Source organism: Pteronotus mesoamericanus, unplaced genomic scaffold (genome assembly GCF_021234165.1).
Source record: "Pteronotus mesoamericanus isolate MK-2021 breed Mesoamerican mustached bat unplaced genomic scaffold, CSHL_Meso_final scaffold_408, whole genome shotgun sequence".
Classification (NCBI taxonomy): Eukaryota; Metazoa; Chordata; class Mammalia; order Chiroptera; family Mormoopidae; genus Pteronotus; species Pteronotus mesoamericanus.
This window is the reverse complement of record NW_026555315.1, coordinates 3306248-3323326: the sequence shown is the minus strand read 5'-3', so window position 1 is coordinate 3323326 and position 17079 is coordinate 3306248. Positions and strand designations below refer to the sequence as shown.

The 17079-nt window shown below is 62.5% G+C and overlaps 1 protein-coding gene across 1 annotated transcript in view; it reads left to right on the top strand.

Annotated features, from left to right (window-relative positions):
- MGAT5B (alpha-1,6-mannosylglycoprotein 6-beta-N-acetylglucosaminyltransferase B) overlaps nucleotides 1-4192 on the top strand; it is a 56437-nt gene extending 52245 nt beyond the window's left edge. The window contains exons 15-17 of the mRNA XM_054593343.1: nucleotides 1036-1110; nucleotides 2285-2541; nucleotides 3053-4192. Coding sequence (XP_054449318.1) covers nucleotides 1036-1110; nucleotides 2285-2541; nucleotides 3053-3251 — 531 coding nt within the window. The 3' untranslated portion in view covers nucleotides 3252-4192. The remainder of the gene's footprint in view (nucleotides 1-1035; nucleotides 1111-2284; nucleotides 2542-3052) is intronic.
- Nucleotides 4193-17079: the final 12887 nt, after the last annotated feature.

Genomic DNA, 17079 nt, shown 5'->3' with positions numbered 1-17079 from the left:
GGAAGGAGGGGCGGAGCTGTGAGGCCCAACAACCCAGAGCGTGCACATGTGTGGGGGGCACGGAAGTCGGAGGCCAAAACAGACCGTCCTCCGAGTTCAGGATGGGTCACCCCATGTCCTCATCTGGCTGACGGTTTCCTCCAAGGGGACCGCCCGTGTGCTGGGCCTGAGAGGGGCAGTGTGACCAGCAAGGGGTTGGACAGGCAGGAAGTGCAGAGGCCATGGATGCCCTCTTTGTCACCTCTTCCTGCTGCTCCCCTTGCTCCCGGGCCCTGGCTACGCCCTCCGCCGGCCCCGCCGGCCCCAGCGCAGGCTGCTTTCAGACTCAGACACTTGGACAGTGTGTGGCCTCTGTTTGGGGTGTGTCCTGTGGAGCTCCCAGGTGCCTGGTCTGGGCAGGAAACTCCGCAAAAGCCGTCTTGCTCCACCCGGCGGGGAGGGTCCCCGGGTCCCTCTGCGTGCGTACTCCGGGTGCTACGGCCTGAGCGCCTGCTGTATACCAGGTGCTGTGCCAGGCAGCAAGCATTCAGCAGTGACACCGTAGTCCCGGCCCTCAGGGTCTCGTAACCTGGGAGACGTGAAGAAACGGTGACTCAGGCTCTGGGCAAAGGCTGGGGTGTCACAAAGGAAAGGGGGCCCATCAGGGGTAAGGCTCAGGGGCGGCTTCCTGGAGGTGGTGTCCTCTAAGGGGGAGGATGAATCGGGCTGGGCTGGCTGTGGGAGGAAGGGCATCAGAGCCCAGGACCGGGTGGCAGCGGCGGCGGGATGGACTTCCCGTGAGGGGAGAAGCTCAAGGAGGCTGGGGCTGGCACAGGAGGAAGGGCGGCCTCGGCCTTGCAGGGCCTGAGCCCCTGGGGGGCACACGGGGGAGCGGGGCATCTGGGCGGCAGGACCCATGGATGGGATGGTTGGCCCCCTGAGCGCAGGGGCCGAGAGCCGCCCGATCTCCACTCCCAGGGCTGAGCAGGGCCAGGCCCTGGCGGCAGGTCTCCTCCCGCCCCATGTGTCTGCCTGTCCCCCCACTGCCCCCCGCAGGTAGACCCCTACCTGCCCTACGAGTACACCTGTGAGGGGATGCTGGAGCGAGTCCACGCCTACATCCAGCACCAGGTGGGTGGGTCGTCTGTGCTCTGCCCCACCCCCAAACCCCCTCGGACCAGAGGCCACTCTCCAAGGCCCTCCTTCTCCAGTCCTTCCATTTTCTTCCTTCCCACTGCAGCGGGGGGGGGGGGGGGGGTGACGGGGGGAGGCAGGGGGGGGCGGGGGGCAGGTGATCTGTATGTGCTACGCTGTCAGAGGCCTGACCTGGGGGGCCCCCACCCTGGATCCCCAGCTTTAGAGCCCCAACCCCGTAGCACAGCACAGGGACACAAGGACTTCTCATATTTATATAGAGAAGTTGTTTCAAAGATTTGCAGTTGATAAGTGAGTGGTAAGTAGGGAAGACCTCCCTGCACACACAGCCCCAAGGCTGAGCGGTGGGACTGGGGAGGGGGAGGAAGACCACTGTCCTGAAACCCCGGGGAAGGGCCGCCGCCTCGACAGCAGAGGCCCTGCCCCCTAAGTGTCAAGCCGCCACGAGGGCCGTGGGTGGCCCGGGCTGAGCGCCGCTCTTGCACGGTCCGGGCCTCTGGGCGATGTCCGGGAGCCAGCGGCGGGGCCGGGCCAGGTGGCTTCCAACCGCCAAGTATTCAGGCAGCTGGTACATGGCCTCTGTTTGCCCATTGTCTTGGGGAGTGCATGTGGCCCATCGCTTCACAGATGAGGCCCCGGGAGGGAGGGCCGGGTGAGGTCGGGGCTGGGGCTGGGGCCAGGGCCGGGGCCCAGGCCTGGCTGGGGCGGCCTCGCGAAGCTCCCAGAAAGGCCGCTCCTGGGCTTGGCCAGCCCCTGGGTACAGCCCCTGCCAGGAGAGCCCTGGGGCCAGCCCTGTCCCTCTCCACCGCGGGTGCCGGGGTGAACCCCTGCCTGCAACCCATGTGTGACCAGCAGCCAGACAGCGCGTGGTGGCCAGAGCAGAGCCTGACCCCGTCCCGGGCCCGCGTATGCCAGCCAGCCCTGTGGGCCTGGGCACATGCCCTGACCTCCCTCCACGCCTCCCATGTAAAACAGCCCCCACTTGCTGGGGCTGCCGTGAGGAGTAAATGAACCGATGTCCGGGGCACGTGGCACTCAGTGAGCTCCCGGTGGTGATGTCGCTTCGACGCTGGGAGTTGCCAGGCCCCCGGACGCCGGCCAGCGGCTTCCGTGCCCCAGCAGCCCTGCTCACACTGCTTCCTCCCGGCAGGACTTCTGTGCGGCCCCAGGCCTTGCGCCGCCAGGGGCCCGAGCCCCCCAGAGCCCCTTCGTCCTGGCCCCCAATGCCACCCACCTTGAGTGGGCCCGGAACTCCAGCCTGGCCCCCGGCGCCTGGCCGCCCGCGCACTCGCTCCGGGCCTGGCTGGTGGCCGCGGGGCGGGCCTGCACCGATGCCTGCCTGGACCGCGGGCTCATCTGCGAGCCCGCCTTCTTCCCCTTCCTCAACAGCCGGGACGCCTTCCAGAAGTGAGTGAGCCCTGCCCGGCCCTGCCCCCGCTGCCCAGCCAGGCTCGCCTGCCCCCCTCACTCCCATAACCCGCTGGGTCCCCTGCCAGGGGCGGGGGCGGGGGCGGGGGCAGTTCTCAGGAGGGACCTTATGTCAGAGCTGCTCCACTCTTGGCAATGCCCTCAACCCCAAACCACAGAGCGAAGCTCCCTGCCAGTCCCTGCCCTTGTCCGTGCCTCCCTCAGCGTCTTCCCAATGTTATTCCTGATGGGTCAGCCTGGGCCACCCTCCCCCCGCCCCCCCCACTCCCCTTGCCCCCTCTCTCAGCAGGTGGGAGAAGTAGCTGCTGGGGGGTGGGTGTCCTGGTGCCTCCTAGAAACATCTTTCCCAGTTCGGCTGGTCTGGGCTGCAGAGGGGGTGTGGGCGGGGGCCCTGGAGGGTATGGGCAGGTCCTGGCAGGGGGGAGGCGCGGGGGTGGGCAGCCTGCACCCTGCCTTTGGCTGAGTGGCTGCTTCCCGTGGCGCCACCCAGGCTGCAGGTGCCCTGCGACAGCACCGAGTCGGGGACGAACCACCTGTACCCGGCCCTCGCCCAGCCCGGCCAGGAGTGCTTCCTGCAGAAGGAGCCCCTGCTGTTCAGCTGCGCCGGCTCCAGCACCAAGTACCGCCGCCTCTGTCCCTGCCGAGACTTCCGCAAGGGCCAGGTGGCCCTGTGCCGGGACTGTCTGTGAGGGCGCCCCGGCCGGCCCTCCCTGCTGCAGGAGAACGCACCAGCAGATTCCGAGCTCCAGCCACCCCTGCCCCCGACAACTCTGACAGCGACACCGCAGGCTGGAGCTGCCTCCCTTGGCCGGGACGTGGGCAGAGCGGGCGTGGGCGCACGTGGCGAGGGAAGGCAGCGAGTCCCAGAGCCGGTGCAGGCTCTTCCTTCTCATCCCAGGGGCTCGCGGCGGAGGCAGGGCCAAGCAGCTGTGGGAGTGTCGGAGGCTCCTGACGGCCCAGGCGCACGTGGTCCGAGGTCCCTCGCTTTGTGCAAGGCCGGATCTGGTGCAGACGGAGAGTCCGGCTGGGACCCAGGAGGGGGCTCTTGCTGCATAAGACAGAGCGGGCGCGACGCCTGCCCGATGGCCCCCTGAAGGGCCCAGGGAGCACGGTCGGCCTTGACCCTCTGCAGTTGTTTGGGGCGTGGCCAGGAGGGGCCGGGGACCCTGTTCATGCCTCCTCTTAGCTGTACCCCTCCCTGCCGCACTGGGGACCCGAGTTGGAGGTGCAGGGCCCCCAGACCCCGGCTGGATTGTTTCCCTCTTCTGCTTGTTCCAACTCCCTTCACGCTCGACGCCTTCTGAACCTCATCCTGGCGGGACTCGATTCCAGACCTCGGGTTTGTTCCCAAAGCCTCAGTTTCCCCACGCCCTCCCGCCAGCCCCTGAGAACAGGCGCTCGGATCCCTTCCCAGCATCTATTGCAGGCAAAGGCTTGGGGCGGAGCGTCTGCCCCGTCACACCCCTGGCCCCGCCCCTGGCTGCCCAGGCCCGCTAGACCCCCTGTGGCCCCCACCCCATCAGCGCTGCGCCCATGTCCCCCCAGCCTCCAGCCACCTCTGGATCTGCGTGTCCACCGCTGTGCGGCATGCCTGCCCCTGCGCCGGGGCGCCCCGTCCCCCGACCCCATGCCCGAGCCCTGCCTGACTGAGCAGGCCAGGCCTTCAGAAACACTGCCGCCCCTTCCTGTTTAGTGATCTCGCCCCCTCCCTGGGCCACCCCGCCCGCCCTCCCGGGCCCGCCCCACCACCCTTCCAGGGGGCAGCCCCTCGCCCTGCGAGTCCCAAGAGGTAGCCCCGCTCTGGGCCAACAGCAGAACGCCTCCTGTGGGCGAGCCCCCTCCGGGCCCGGCCGCCCCTGCAGCCGCCCCTGCGGCCCCAGGAACTCAGACGTCACCGAGGACCTGACCTTCGGGGGAAAGCAATAGAGACTCTCTTTTCTCTCTCTCTTTTTTAAAGATTTATTTCTTGAAATAATAAATATTTTATTGGGATGTGCGGTGCAGAGGAGGAGCTGTGCTGTTTCTCATCTTTTCCTGCAACACCCAGGGCTGGAGGAGCGAGCGGTGTGAACGGCCAGGCAGGGGCGGGGGAGGGGGGCCGCGTCAGGCTGCCCCAAGCAGGGCCCTGCAGGGCCTGGAGACCCAGGGCGTCTGCTGCTGCCCCGGGCTGTGACGCCAGGGACCCTGCTTGGCCAGCAGTGGCCCTGGTTCCGTTCACGGCCAGCTGGCCTCGCTGGCCCTGGCAGGGTGAGGTCAGCGAACACACCTGCATTTGGAGGAAGTCTGCCTAATATCCACTGGGCATTGACTGCGCTTCAGACACCGGGCTGGGAGTTTGTCATTTTTTGTGCTCAGCTGTCCTGTCGGGTAGGTGCTGTTATATCCCCAGCTGACAGGAGAGAAACAGGTACGGAGAGGTTAAGTAATATGCCCAAGGTCACACAGCTGGGAAGCAGTGAATGCCCAAGGTCACACAGCTGGGAAGCAGTGAGGTGGGGTTGGCTATAAATTGGGGATCGTTTGAAAGTTGCTCTGCGGATCACATGACCCAACAGGGGGCCAGCCCAGGCCACAGGATGCACCAGCGTTTTTACAGGACCCTGTGTCTGAGGCGCTCCACACTCGGGGAGCTTCCTCCCAGCCAGGCGCTCCCCACTGGGGGTGGCCTGCCCCCCCGAGGGCCGGCAGCACTGCCTGGAGGTAGCTTCCATTGTCACAAGAGGGGGCTGAGGAGGTGGGTCGCTACGGCCGCCCTGTGGGAAGAGGCGGGGGATGCTGGTCAACACCCCACAGTGCACGGGACAGCGCCCACCGGCACGGGCGGCCCGGCCCCGGGTCAGCAGCGTGGAGGGGAGAAGCCCTGCTCGGGGCCCGTGGGGCTCAGCCTCTGGGTCCGCGGGCCCCCGATCCTGAGCTTGCTGGGCTCAGGCGGCGGGAGCTGCACCCGCCCCCGGGGCTGTAAGGCAACAGGCCTGGGGCAGGGCCTGGGAGGGCCTTTCATAAGGTGCTGCTGCTTCAGGGCCAGCGCCCACATGGCTTTTTTTTTTAAGATTTTATTTATTTACTCTTACAGGGAGAGGAAGGGAAGGAGAAAGAGAGAAACGTTAGGGTGCGAGAGACACAACTGGTTGCCTCTCGCACGCCCCCTCCTGGGGACCTGGCCCACAACCCAGGCATGTGCCCTGACCGTTTGGTTTGCAGGCCGGCGCTTAATCCACGGACCCACAGCAGCCAGGGCCAGGCTCAACTGTTTTTAATTCTCAATTTGTAATTCCCAGATGATGGTGGATGTAGAACATCTCACGTTTATTTGCCATCTGCCTATCTTCTTTGTGAAGTGTCCAGGTCTTTGTCCATTTTTAAATTGGGTTGTTCTTTTTCTTATTGTTGAGTTTTAAGAGCGCTAGGTAGAGGAGCCCACTTTTGAATCCTGTCTTAACCTTTCAATGAGGCAGGAGGGTGGGGAGAATGGAGGGAGTGGAGGAAGGTGGAGGGACGGGCTGGTAGCAGGAGAGAGAAGCCTGACCTGCAGCCCAGGTATAAGGCCGGGTGGTGGCTGGAGGCCCCTGCAGCCCTTCCTCACTAAACCAAAGCTGGCCACCCCACTTCAGGGCTCGCACCCAGAAGCTGAGGACATCACAGGCCTCCAGGTGCTTCCCCACGTGTCCCTGTGCCTCCCCGAGCCTCCAGGTGCCTCCAGGTGCCTCCCCGAGCCTCCAGGTGCCTCCTGTACCCCCAGGTGCCTCCCCGTGCCTCCCCTGTGCCCCCAGGTGCCTCCGCGAGCCTCCCGAGCCGCCCAGTGTCTCCAGGTGTGAGGAGCTCCTCGCCCCTCCCTGGCAGGTCAGAACAGTGAGGTCCAGGGATAGTGGCTCCCAGCCTGTCACTGCCTAGATAGGACACCGGCTATTCTGACCCCAGAGCTGCCTTTTCCCAGCCACAGCTGCTGGTGGGCGGGTTCTCCTTGGGTAGAACGAGATGGAAGGTGGTGTGGGTTGAATTGTGTCCCTAAAAAGACCCGTGGAGGTCCTAACCCCTGACACCTGTCTGTGAATGTGACCTCCTATGGAAAAGTCTTTGCAGGTATAATTAGTTAAGATGAGGTCATGCTGGATGGGGGTTGGCCCCAAATCCACTGGCTGGGGTCACAAGAAGGGAGCATTTGGACACACACAGGAGAGAAGGCCATGTGGAGACAGAGCAGGAACTGGGCGGGGCGGGGGGGGCGTGCGTCTAGAAACCACGGACGGCCAAGGACATCGGCAGCCCCAGGAGCTGAAAGAGGCAGGAAGGACCCCCCCACCCCCAACCAGGGAGCGCAGCTCTGCCCGCTCCCCGCCCCCAGCCATCTGGCCTCCAGAGCAGAGAGAATCAATTTCTGTGATTTGAAGCTTTCCAGTTTGTGGTAATCTGCTTCAGGAGCCGCAGGAACGAATCCAGAAGGGGCCAGGTGTCGCTGCCTTGAAAGATAATAACCCAGGGGCTGGGCTGAGTGGCCACGGGCTCACGAGCCCCCCGGCCCCCACATGGCGTCGTCCATCTTTTCTCTGAAAAACCTGGAGCGCACTCACTATAACCCCCAAAGGAGGATGAACACTGGCCCGCCCTCCCCAAAGAAACACCCAAATGCGACCCTCAGGGTGCCTGGGAGCAGCAGGTGGGCGCTCACGGAGGAAGGGGCAGTCCCTTAAGCCCACCTCTGTGCGCCTCCCGGCCTCAGCCTTCTTCACCTCCCTCTGACTCTGCTAAAAATAGCCCAGCCCTGACTTCTGCATGTATTTGCGTATAGGGCTCAGGGGACTCGGGATTTTGGGAAAACAGCAGCTGACTTCCCCATGTTGTGTGTGAAGCAAACAGAGTAGAGAAAGTTTGTCCACCTCTTCTTTCAAGAGCCTGGGGGGGATCTTCTCTATGGGGGGGGTTGAGGGCTGGGGTTGGTCACTTAGGTTTCGGCGTGCTGGGAGAGTTTCGGGCTGGAGGCCGGCACCAGACACGGCTGATGCTCCATACCCTGAACCCGCTGAACCTCTCCGCTGGCTCCCTCCTGGGGTCCTCAGAAGGTGGGGTGGAGGGGTGGAGGGGTGGAGGGGTGGAGGGGTGGAGGGGTGGAGGGGTGGGAAGAGATGGCAAATCCCCAACTTGTCTAAAGCTGGATCCAGGCACCCCCACTTCCTGTACCCCACCCCCCGCCATCCGTTCCCTCAACAAACACCAGCCCAGCACAAGTGCGTGGTGCAGGACCTGGCAGAGAGGGCACAGGGTCCACTTAATGCCCCGTGTGCTGGGCGCCAGCGGCCAGGGCCTGGGCCTGCCGGGACGCCCTGGCTCCCCGAGTCTGCTGCTGCTGGCTTCCCCTCGGCCCCGGGAGCCGCTCGGCCGGCCTCTCCTCACCCTCCGCCTCGCCCCAGTGCTGCGGGGGCGTCTGGGCTCCGCGCTTCCCCAGCCAGGGTCCCTAAGGCGCCCGGCCTGAGGCAGGGGTCCGGGCTGCCACCTCAGTCCCCAGGTCCTGGCGGTTAAGTTTCCAGGAGTTTTTACCAAGCCCAGGGTTCATGGGGGGCATCTTGAAATGGGCGGTGTGTGTGTGTGGGGGGTGTTTGTGCCTCAGAAATGGGCACATGTGACAAATGAGGGCTTTGGTTGTCTCGTTTGTGGTTTGCTTTCTGGAAACCAGGCGTGCTCCACACGGAAGGCGCCTCACGGGGCTCGGTCCGTGGCAACTCTCTGCCCCCTTTGCTGAAGATGGAAGTCCCCGCCGCCCGATGGAGGGGCCCTCTTGACCCTCCATCTCGCCCACGTAGAGGGTTTCCGACGGCGCGGCCCTCACCCGGCCCCCCGCCCCGGCCCCGGCCCTCAGAGCCCCACCCACCCCAGGTCTGACAGCCGACAAACGACCGCGGGCTGCGTGGGGCCTGCCTCCCCAGGCACCGCTCAAAGAAATAATTAATAATAATTAATGAATAAACCATGTTTATTGAGAGCCGTTTACCACAAAAAGCCTCAGGGTACATTGCACTCGAACGTAATTGAAAGTGGCATCTTTTAAACTTTGGGCGGAACGCAGCTGCCCAGTGCGGGGGGTGGGGGGCATACACCTCCCCCTGCTCCCCCTTTGCCGACAGGGCCTGGGAAGGAGCGAGGGGCCTCGCGTGGGCGAGGCGCAGCCGGGAAGCGTGGGCAGGGCCCCGGGGAGGGGGTGCCCAAAGACCAAGATAGGCCTTCAAGTCCGAGAGGGCGGTTGTAACTGCGGCCACCAGCGGCGGGCGTCGGGGTCCAGATGGCCTAGAAGCAGGTGGCCGCCCTCCGTGAAAGGGCAGGGCAGAGCCCCTGGTGCCCAGCTCGGGCCCGTCGGCCCCTGGGTGCCAGCTGAGTCCAAAGGGAGGTTTTTCACTTCTTAGACCCTATACCCTATGCTCCTCCCCAATCCAGCGACAGTCATTTGCTCATTCGCTCATTCACGCACTGATTCAGCAGGTGCTTATTGAGAGGCTGTGATGCACTGGGGCACCAGAGAAGGTGCCTGCTCTCCTAGAGCTTCTGTTGCATCTGGTGGGAGACAGGCGTGAACAAATGTTTGATATCTGCTATGGAGGAGACTACAGCAAGGAAGAGAGGGAACGCGGAGCGGGGGCGGTGGTTGCGGGTGTACAGGCCGGCTCCCGCGGAGATGCCGTCTGGGGAGGGGGCTGGAGGGAGTGAGCCACAGGGCAGAGCAGCCCAGGCTAAGGGAGCAGGCTGTGCCAAGGCCCTGGGGCAGGTGCCACGGGGAGGGGAGGGGCGCGTGTGGGTGGAGGAAAGACGGGGAGGGCTCCGTGGTGATCGGGCTCCACTCTCTCTACACAGTCCTAACGGCAGCCCAGTGCTCGACCCTGGGCTAGACATTCAAGGCACAGCGACTGGCTCCAACGTGGGGAGGCGGTCAGCGGGCAGAGCGAAAGAAGTGCGGCAACAGAGCCCTGACCTGCCTGGGCTTCTGACGACCACGCAGGTGGGGCCCCAGCCCTAACGAGGCTGGGCACCCCAGGTGTGAACCAGACAGGCAGAGCCTGCAGAACCCGCCCCGCTGTGTCTCCCACCTCCCCAGCCTCCCCAGCCTCCCCCCCGCCCACCCCGAGGTGGGCCGGGAGGTCGCTTCCCGGGGGCCCGCCTCCCACTCCGTCTCCCCCCATCTGGGCCCTCTGCCTGCTTCCCTGGTGGCATCCGCCTCGTTCTTTCCCTGTTGAGACCCCATTGGCCACTACCCCCCTTCCCCCGCCGCCACGTGAGCCTGTGAGTCACGGCTGACTCTGGAGGACCGTGTCCTTCCCCTTCTGCTGGCAGAACGAACAGGACGCGTCGGGGAGCCAGCCCGCGCCCGGGGAGCAGCAGCGCACACGGGCCACCCGCAGTGGCCCTGCTTGCTCGCTCTTTATGTTTCTCTGAAGTCAGGAGACATTATCCCTCTGCACCCCAAGTAAGGCTGATGAGAGCCACGCTGGGGTGACGCAAGGACCCCCGTTCCTGCCAGGAGCAGAGGGAGTAAACGGGAGTTGAAGGTGTCTGCCTGCTGGGGGGGCCCCGAAGGGCCCACGCCGAGGGCAGCAGACCGGGCCTCCCCGCCTCTCCCTCATCGGCAGCGTGCCCCGGGCCGGCGGCCCTGCGGGGTTAAGGGTCCTGCCTCTGGGGAGGGGCGGTGGCTGGAAGCAGGGCTGGGCGCAGCCAGGTGGGAGGTGGCCTTGCCACCTTTATGTGGAGGGGAAATAAAGGAAAAGCTTTTCAGGCAGGTGCTTGACCTGTTGGTGTTCTACAATTTCCATTTCGTTTTGCTAAAAGAAACAAAGTTGGTTCTAGCCCAGGAAGCAATTGAAGTTGATTCTAATTTTGGAAGCTTCCAAAAAGGCCCGCCTGATCTCTTTGGGGTCCTTGTTTCCATCTATCCCCCCCATCCCCCCTATTAGTTAGAAAGCCACGGTGGAGCCTGCAGCCGGAGCCCAGGACCCAGCTCTGCCGCCCCCCAACCCCCTCTCCGGAGAAGGAGGGCTCCCTGGAATGTTTAACGCTCCAGTGGAATTACAATTATGGAAAAACGCACACATCGCAATTTGAGTTTAAGTTGAACGTATTAATTTCCTGGTTTTAATTATTCAATAGAAATTAATGAAAATGTGAAAGGAACCCCACAGGAGCCTCTCTAAGCAGCAGGGGTGGGGTGGGGAGGGGCGGGCTGCGGGAAGTTGCATAACATGGAGTCTCAGAACTCGGGTGAAGGGAGAGGCCCCCGCCCCCGCCCCCGCCCCCAACCCAGCCGAGCTGAGCTTCCCAGGGACAGGGAGCCTCCTGTACCGACCGAAGACCCGTGTTTCCTTGTTCCTTTGGGGCGCAGGGGAGGAGGGCTGTGTTGCACCCTCTGTGCCAGGTACTGTGAATAAGACCTCAGGAAGCTCACGACCCTTGGGGTGCCTCTCCCGTGCCACCGCTGTAGGGCAAGGGCTCAGAGCTGTGGCCCCCGTGTTCCGGCTCCGCCGGGACTGGGAGGTGGGGGAGAAAAGGCTTCCGGGAGGAAGCAGGGAGAGGCCTGGGCTCGGGGTGGGGACGGGGGGGAGCGTGCCCTGTGGACCTTGCAGGGCAGTGGGTGTACGTACCCAAGTGTTATGGGACGCAGGTTCACCGCGCACCAGGGCAAAGGGACACAGGGTCGCAGGGAGAACTTGGGCTTCTAGGAGCGCGGACCCTGAGTTTGAGTCCCAGCTCCAGCCCAGGTGACCACCTTCCGTGTCTCGGTGTCCCCAGATGGACATGTGGACGTTTCCATGACCCCCGTGTTGAGTGGGGCTGTTGAGTGGACGCTAGTGTTTTTCTGGTAACTCAGCATCTACTGGTAAATTTGTTTTTGTGGTAACAGCACCCCAGTTTTTCTTGGGAACTCACTCTTTTTTCTTGCTGGGTCTTCTTGGTGACCCAACTTAGATCAACAGGATGCACCTCGTCCTCAAGGCCTTGTCTCCAAGAGTGACGTGGGACAAAAACGGGTTTGGCTCAGGCCTGGGGGAGGGCCCCCCCACTCCTGTCCTTGTCCCCCGCCTGGCTGGCCCCCCTCCCCGCACGTCCTGAGCTCCCAGCACGCTAAGTCCCTGGTTCTGCTTCAGTCAGAATTGGTCCCTGGCCGCCATCCCTGAGTATCAGCTGGTGTGATGACCACCGATGGAAGGTTCCAATGTGTCGGCCGCCGCGGTAATTGAAAGACAGGCTATACAAACGGGCAACGGCCAGACCGTGCGTGGAAGCAGACCTCTGCCCGCCTGCTCGCTGTCCCTCACACTCGGAGGGAGTCCGGCCACCTCCTCTAGCCAACGAGCCCCACAGCCACTCTGTAACAGTCAGGCCCCGGCAGCCAGGGCTTCATTCATGACCTCCAGCTCTCCCGGCTCTCGTCCCTGCTTCCAGCGTAAGGTCAGCCAGAGGAAGCCACTAAAGCAACCCTGGCCGATCACCCAGGACGCCCGCTCCCTGGTAGCCGGCCGCCATCTTCCCCAGGGCCACGGGCCTCCCGCCGGCGTCCCCTGAGCCTGTCCGGGGTCTGCCGTTAGCTGTCCCCACCCCGGCCTGCCTGCGAGTCTGCCGAAGGGGAGGTGGGGGCCACCGCAAGCTGGAATGGGCTTTGCTCGCTCTCACGTGCTTGATCGTATTCCACATTATTTTTTATGAAAGCTTCTATAGCCCTTACTACACACCTGGCACTGGGCAGATGAACTCATTTATGCTGAGAAAAACCTTGACGTGGGCAAAAAGCCCCGTAGAAACCCATTTCTGTGCGTCCTGTCTAGCACGCCTCTGGGATTAAGTCTGCCTTTTGTTGTCTTGGAGCTATTTTACTACTGTAAGTTGTACAAAACTCATAAGGATGCAAATAATTCTGGTCTACAGAAGCTCTGTGACCGAGGCCGGGGGAGCGCCTCGCTCACGGGCCCGTGGCGTGCACGCGCGCGGATTCCGTCCAGCCTTCTGACCGCCGCCCAGCCTAGTTCTGTGAATTCTCCTTTGAGCTGCTGGTAACAGCATGCTGGTTCCCCGATGAATTAGCGAGTTCAAGGAAACCTTTGATACATGTTCATTTTCTATTTGATGGAGCCACAATTTTACCTTAATCAAAAGCATCCTTGGCGATGCCTCAGAGTCCTTGCGGTGGGGCAGGGACCGCCCCTTGGGGTGCAGAAGGACAGGCGGCACCCAGGGGGACAGTTTGCTGAAGTCACATAGCTGGGTGGCCCAGGACTCGGACAGGAGAATCTGGATCTAGTGTCTGGCCCCTAGGGGTACTGTTATGTGACCCACAGAATAGGGACAACACTTAGGGAAGGGGACAGGGAGGCCCGGGGAGGGTAAGGAGCTCACCCAGCTCTGCGGCTGGCAAGCGGCTGGTTCTGCAACAGGACAGCCGTCCACGGCCGTGGGGGTGGGGCGCAGGCACAGGGGGCGGCGCCGGTGGAAGTTTAGTATAGATTGTGGCTAACACTTAGGCGGTGCTTCTTAGGTGCCAGTCACGCAGGCCACCTCACTGGCTCCTCACAACAGCCCTGCAGGTAGGGACATGGGGAGGCACCCAGAGGGACTTTCTTCATCCCTTGGTTGGTTTGGGGCTGAACGCTGCAGGCTGAGGTGTCTCCACCAGGGCCCCGCTGGGGTCTCCCTGAAGATCCGGTGTGTGTTCCCTGGGCGACCCGCCCCCCCTCAAAGGCTCCGTTCACTGACTTCTGAGAGGCTGGTGCTGGGCACAGGCTAACGTGCTCATCTCTCCAGCTGGGCTGGGCTTTGAGGCTTTAAAAACCTACTAATTATCGTTGGGCCCGGGAGCCGGGTCCCCGGGGCCTCAGTGAGGTGGCATAGGAGGTGCCTGCCGCTGGCCTCCTGTTTACCAGGGCCTGGGCAACCTAATTGAAATGTGCCAAATAGCTGCCCTGGGCCAGCGCGAAGCGGAGCAGCCGCTCCGGGTCGACTGCTGAGCTGATGAGGTTAGAGAGGCCTCATCTGCAAGGGAAATGACTTGCACTCTCTGGCCCGAGGTTTTGATTAGCTGTGAGGAAAAGTCCCTCCTGTTATATGCATGAGGGGCGGTGTGGGGGGCACGGGGGTGGGGGGTCCCCCAGGAGCCAGCCAGCAGACGTACTCCCTCCCTTTCCTTCTCCTCTTCCCGGGCAAGGGTTCTGGGGGGCAGGGTCCTCACCAAGCCCGCAGCACCCTTTGGCGGTGAGAATGGAGGCTTCCCACAGCAAGGCCGCCCTCCTAGGCTGTGAAGTGGAGACTGTAAGACCTCGTCCTGGGCCGGAGGGTGGAGGGAGGCGGGATTTAATGAGCTCAGCGAGCAGGTGCCTGGCACCGAGCCTGGCATGGAGCAGGCGCTCCCTTCTGCTTCCATCCACCCCTCCTGGGACCTGCTGCGCCCCCACGCCCCCTCCTCAGCCCCACTGTGTTTTCTCGGAATGCGGGACCTGCGCCCCTGCTTTGGGCTGCGTGGCTCACACCTCTGCTGGAAAGGTGGGGCGCACTGAGCTGTATGCTCTCCCAAAGTTCTCTCTCTATCCCAGCTGGTGCGGCTCAGTGGATTGAGCGCTGGCCTGTGAACCGGGTTCGCCAGTTCGATTCCCAGTCAGGGCACAGGCCTGGGTTGTGGGGCCCCGGTAGGGGGCGCATGAGAGACAACCATACATTGATGTTTCTCTCTGTCTCTTTCTCCCTCCCTTTCCCTTTCTCTAAAAATAAATAAAATCTTTAAAAATAAATAAAAAGAATATCTCCTCCATGTCTGTAGGTTGCAAAAACAAAACAAAAGTCCTCTGACTCTGGTTTGGGGGGACCATCCCCCTTTAAAAGCTAGACATTACTTCCTATTCCTTTCCTCGCCTTCCCCCCTCCCTGGGTTCCTTCCACCTCCAGCTCCGCCAAAGCGATGAGATGCTGAACTGAGCCCTGCTCGCTGCGAGGCCTGGGGGCCACACTCCCGGCGGGGCCAGCAGCAGCCCGGGGTTGGCGGGGCCAGGCGGGGCCAGGCGGGTGAAGGGGACACGTCCAGGGTGTGGACCGCCAACAAAAAAGGGGCTCTTTCTCCCTGACCGCGGGCAAGGGGGTGGCGCTCCCAGGCCTCACCCTCCGCAATTCCTGAGGGTCACAGCCCAGGGGCCTTGGCACGTCCAGGCTGGGGGCCTTGACCGCAGGCTTTGGGGCCCGGCTGCGCCTCAGGGCCACGCCCAGCGGTGGAGGTGAAGGCCTGTCACTGCATGGAGGACCTTTCAGACCCGGGGTGAAGCCCAGCTGCTGGCCTTGGACAAATGTCTTCGCCCCTGAGCCTCCGCTTCCCTGCAGGAATGGGGGTGGTCACCCCTGAAAGGGTCACCGGCGTGCCGCCCTGGCGCTCGGGGCGCGGCAGGTCTCTGATGCGCAGGAGCTCTTCCCTGAAACCCCAGGTGGGCCAGGCGGCTCCTGGCGCCCCTCGTGCGGAGGAAGCCTGGTGTGGGCAACTTTCCTGGGACACACATGTGGGAGGGGGCCGAGGACAAAGGGGCCCGGGGGTGGGGCCAGCGCTGCCGCCGCCGATGCTGGGCTCGCCGACTCCTGGAGGCCAGGGCTCTGCTGCCCCGGGAACGATGGCCCTTCGGGGCCACGGGGAGGCCGCGGGCCACTGGCGTCTGGACCTTCGAGCCAAACAGGGTCGGGAGTCTGCCCCTCCTCTTCCTAAGCGCAGGAATCACAGCAAGGCACTTAGTTTTTCTACATCTCCGTTTTGAGCTGTACAGTGGAGATGGTAATCACGAGCAATAAGTGAGATGATGTATGTGAAGCGCTCTGGCTGGCATGTTATGAGCATCAATACACGTCCAGTTTTCGGAGTCCAGGAGTGAGGCCCCCGGTGGGGGGAGGGGCATCCCTAGAATTGATAGCACAGTGGAGACATGATGGAAGGCAACCGTGGAAAAGCCGGCTAGGCTTGGCTGTCGTCTGGAGACAGATCACAGGCGTTAAGAACTTTGACAATGTAAAGATTGAAATGGGGTGTTCAGAGAAGTGGGAAGCGGTGGGTGAAATTGTATCCTTGTGGCAAAGTAGGAGCCCAGGGACGCTGTCGGGAATGGACGCCACATGAAATAGAGGTCACTCTGTCACAGCGGAACGGTGTTCAGTGGAATGAAAATAGTAACAACCACTTTCAAGCTCAGAGGCGGAGGGGGCAGGGCAGGGCGTGCGCCGAGCCCTCCGGCCAGTAGAACGTCACGCTACAGACTGGGAGGAAGCGTCTGCGAAGCGCTGACCTGAAACGGGACGTGTGTCCGGCATACACATACAGAACTCACACCTCGAAAAGGAAATAAACAACTGGGCGATTAAAAATGGGCAAAAGACTTGAACAGACACTTCACCAAAGGAGGCAGGCTGCTGGCCAAGAAGCACATGGAAGAATATCCAACATCTGAAGTCATCACAGAAATTCAAATTAAAACCACCATGAGATAGCATTACACACCCATGAGAACGGTTAACCTTAAAACAAAACAAAAAACCTGGGACAAGTCCGGCGAGGAAGTGGAGGTGCAGGGACTTCCGTCCTCTGCTGAGGGGAAAGCAAAAAGGTGCACCTTCTCTGGGAAAGTCTGGTGGTTTCTTACTAAGTTGAGCATCCATTTCCAGTATTTTTCTCTTACATAATGACGCATGAATGCTCCTGCATGTCTATGGGCGAGGTGCCTAAGTTTAACTTTCAAAAAGTGAAAAGCATGATTCGTATACCAATATAAAGGGACAAGGTATCCAAGACCTGGCAAACTCAACGGTGGAGGAACCAGCACGGGGGAGAGGTGGGTCGGAGTGGACGTGAGGGTCGCTGGCTGCCCGGCTCGTCGCCATGGAAAGGCGTCTGCGACGAAGCAGAGGCAGCGGCGTGAGACACAAAGGTGGTTAATGGCTCAACTCCAGGGCAATAAAACTGTCACCTCCGGGATCAGCTTTTCTGCAGGACGGAAATCATTTGCATCTCTCCCAGACAAAATTAATTTGACTTGTTATTAGACAAGAACATTTGCATAGCTAATAGTTTTCTACAAGCTGACACCTGCCCTGCAGAGTTGTAAAGTACCCTGATCCAGAGTGAAAGTAGGTCAAGCGGAGGTGCGCGTGCCTCTATAGGTGGCCCTCGTGTGCGTGTGGCAGACAAGGCCCCAGACTCACCGAGGAACCGGCAGCCCTCACCTTCCCTGTTTCCCAGTTGGGGCTCCTTTTGCTCGGTGTGTCCCCGGCGCGGGGCCGGGTCCAGGGCCCGCGAGGCTGTGATTTGCATAGATACGGCCACGGAGCTCTGTGCCCCGAGGGCTGCGGCCTCGGGGCTGGCACTGCCCCTTCAGGCAGTGGCCACCACGGGGATGCTGATGGCCAGGGGAGGGCAGGAGGTAGCGAGGGGGGCCATGCCCTCACGCCGCTCTCAGCAGCGGAGCTGGGAAAGGCACTTCCTGCCGTCTGCCCGGCTGGCAGCAGGGTCCCCGCTGTGCCTCCTGGAGATGC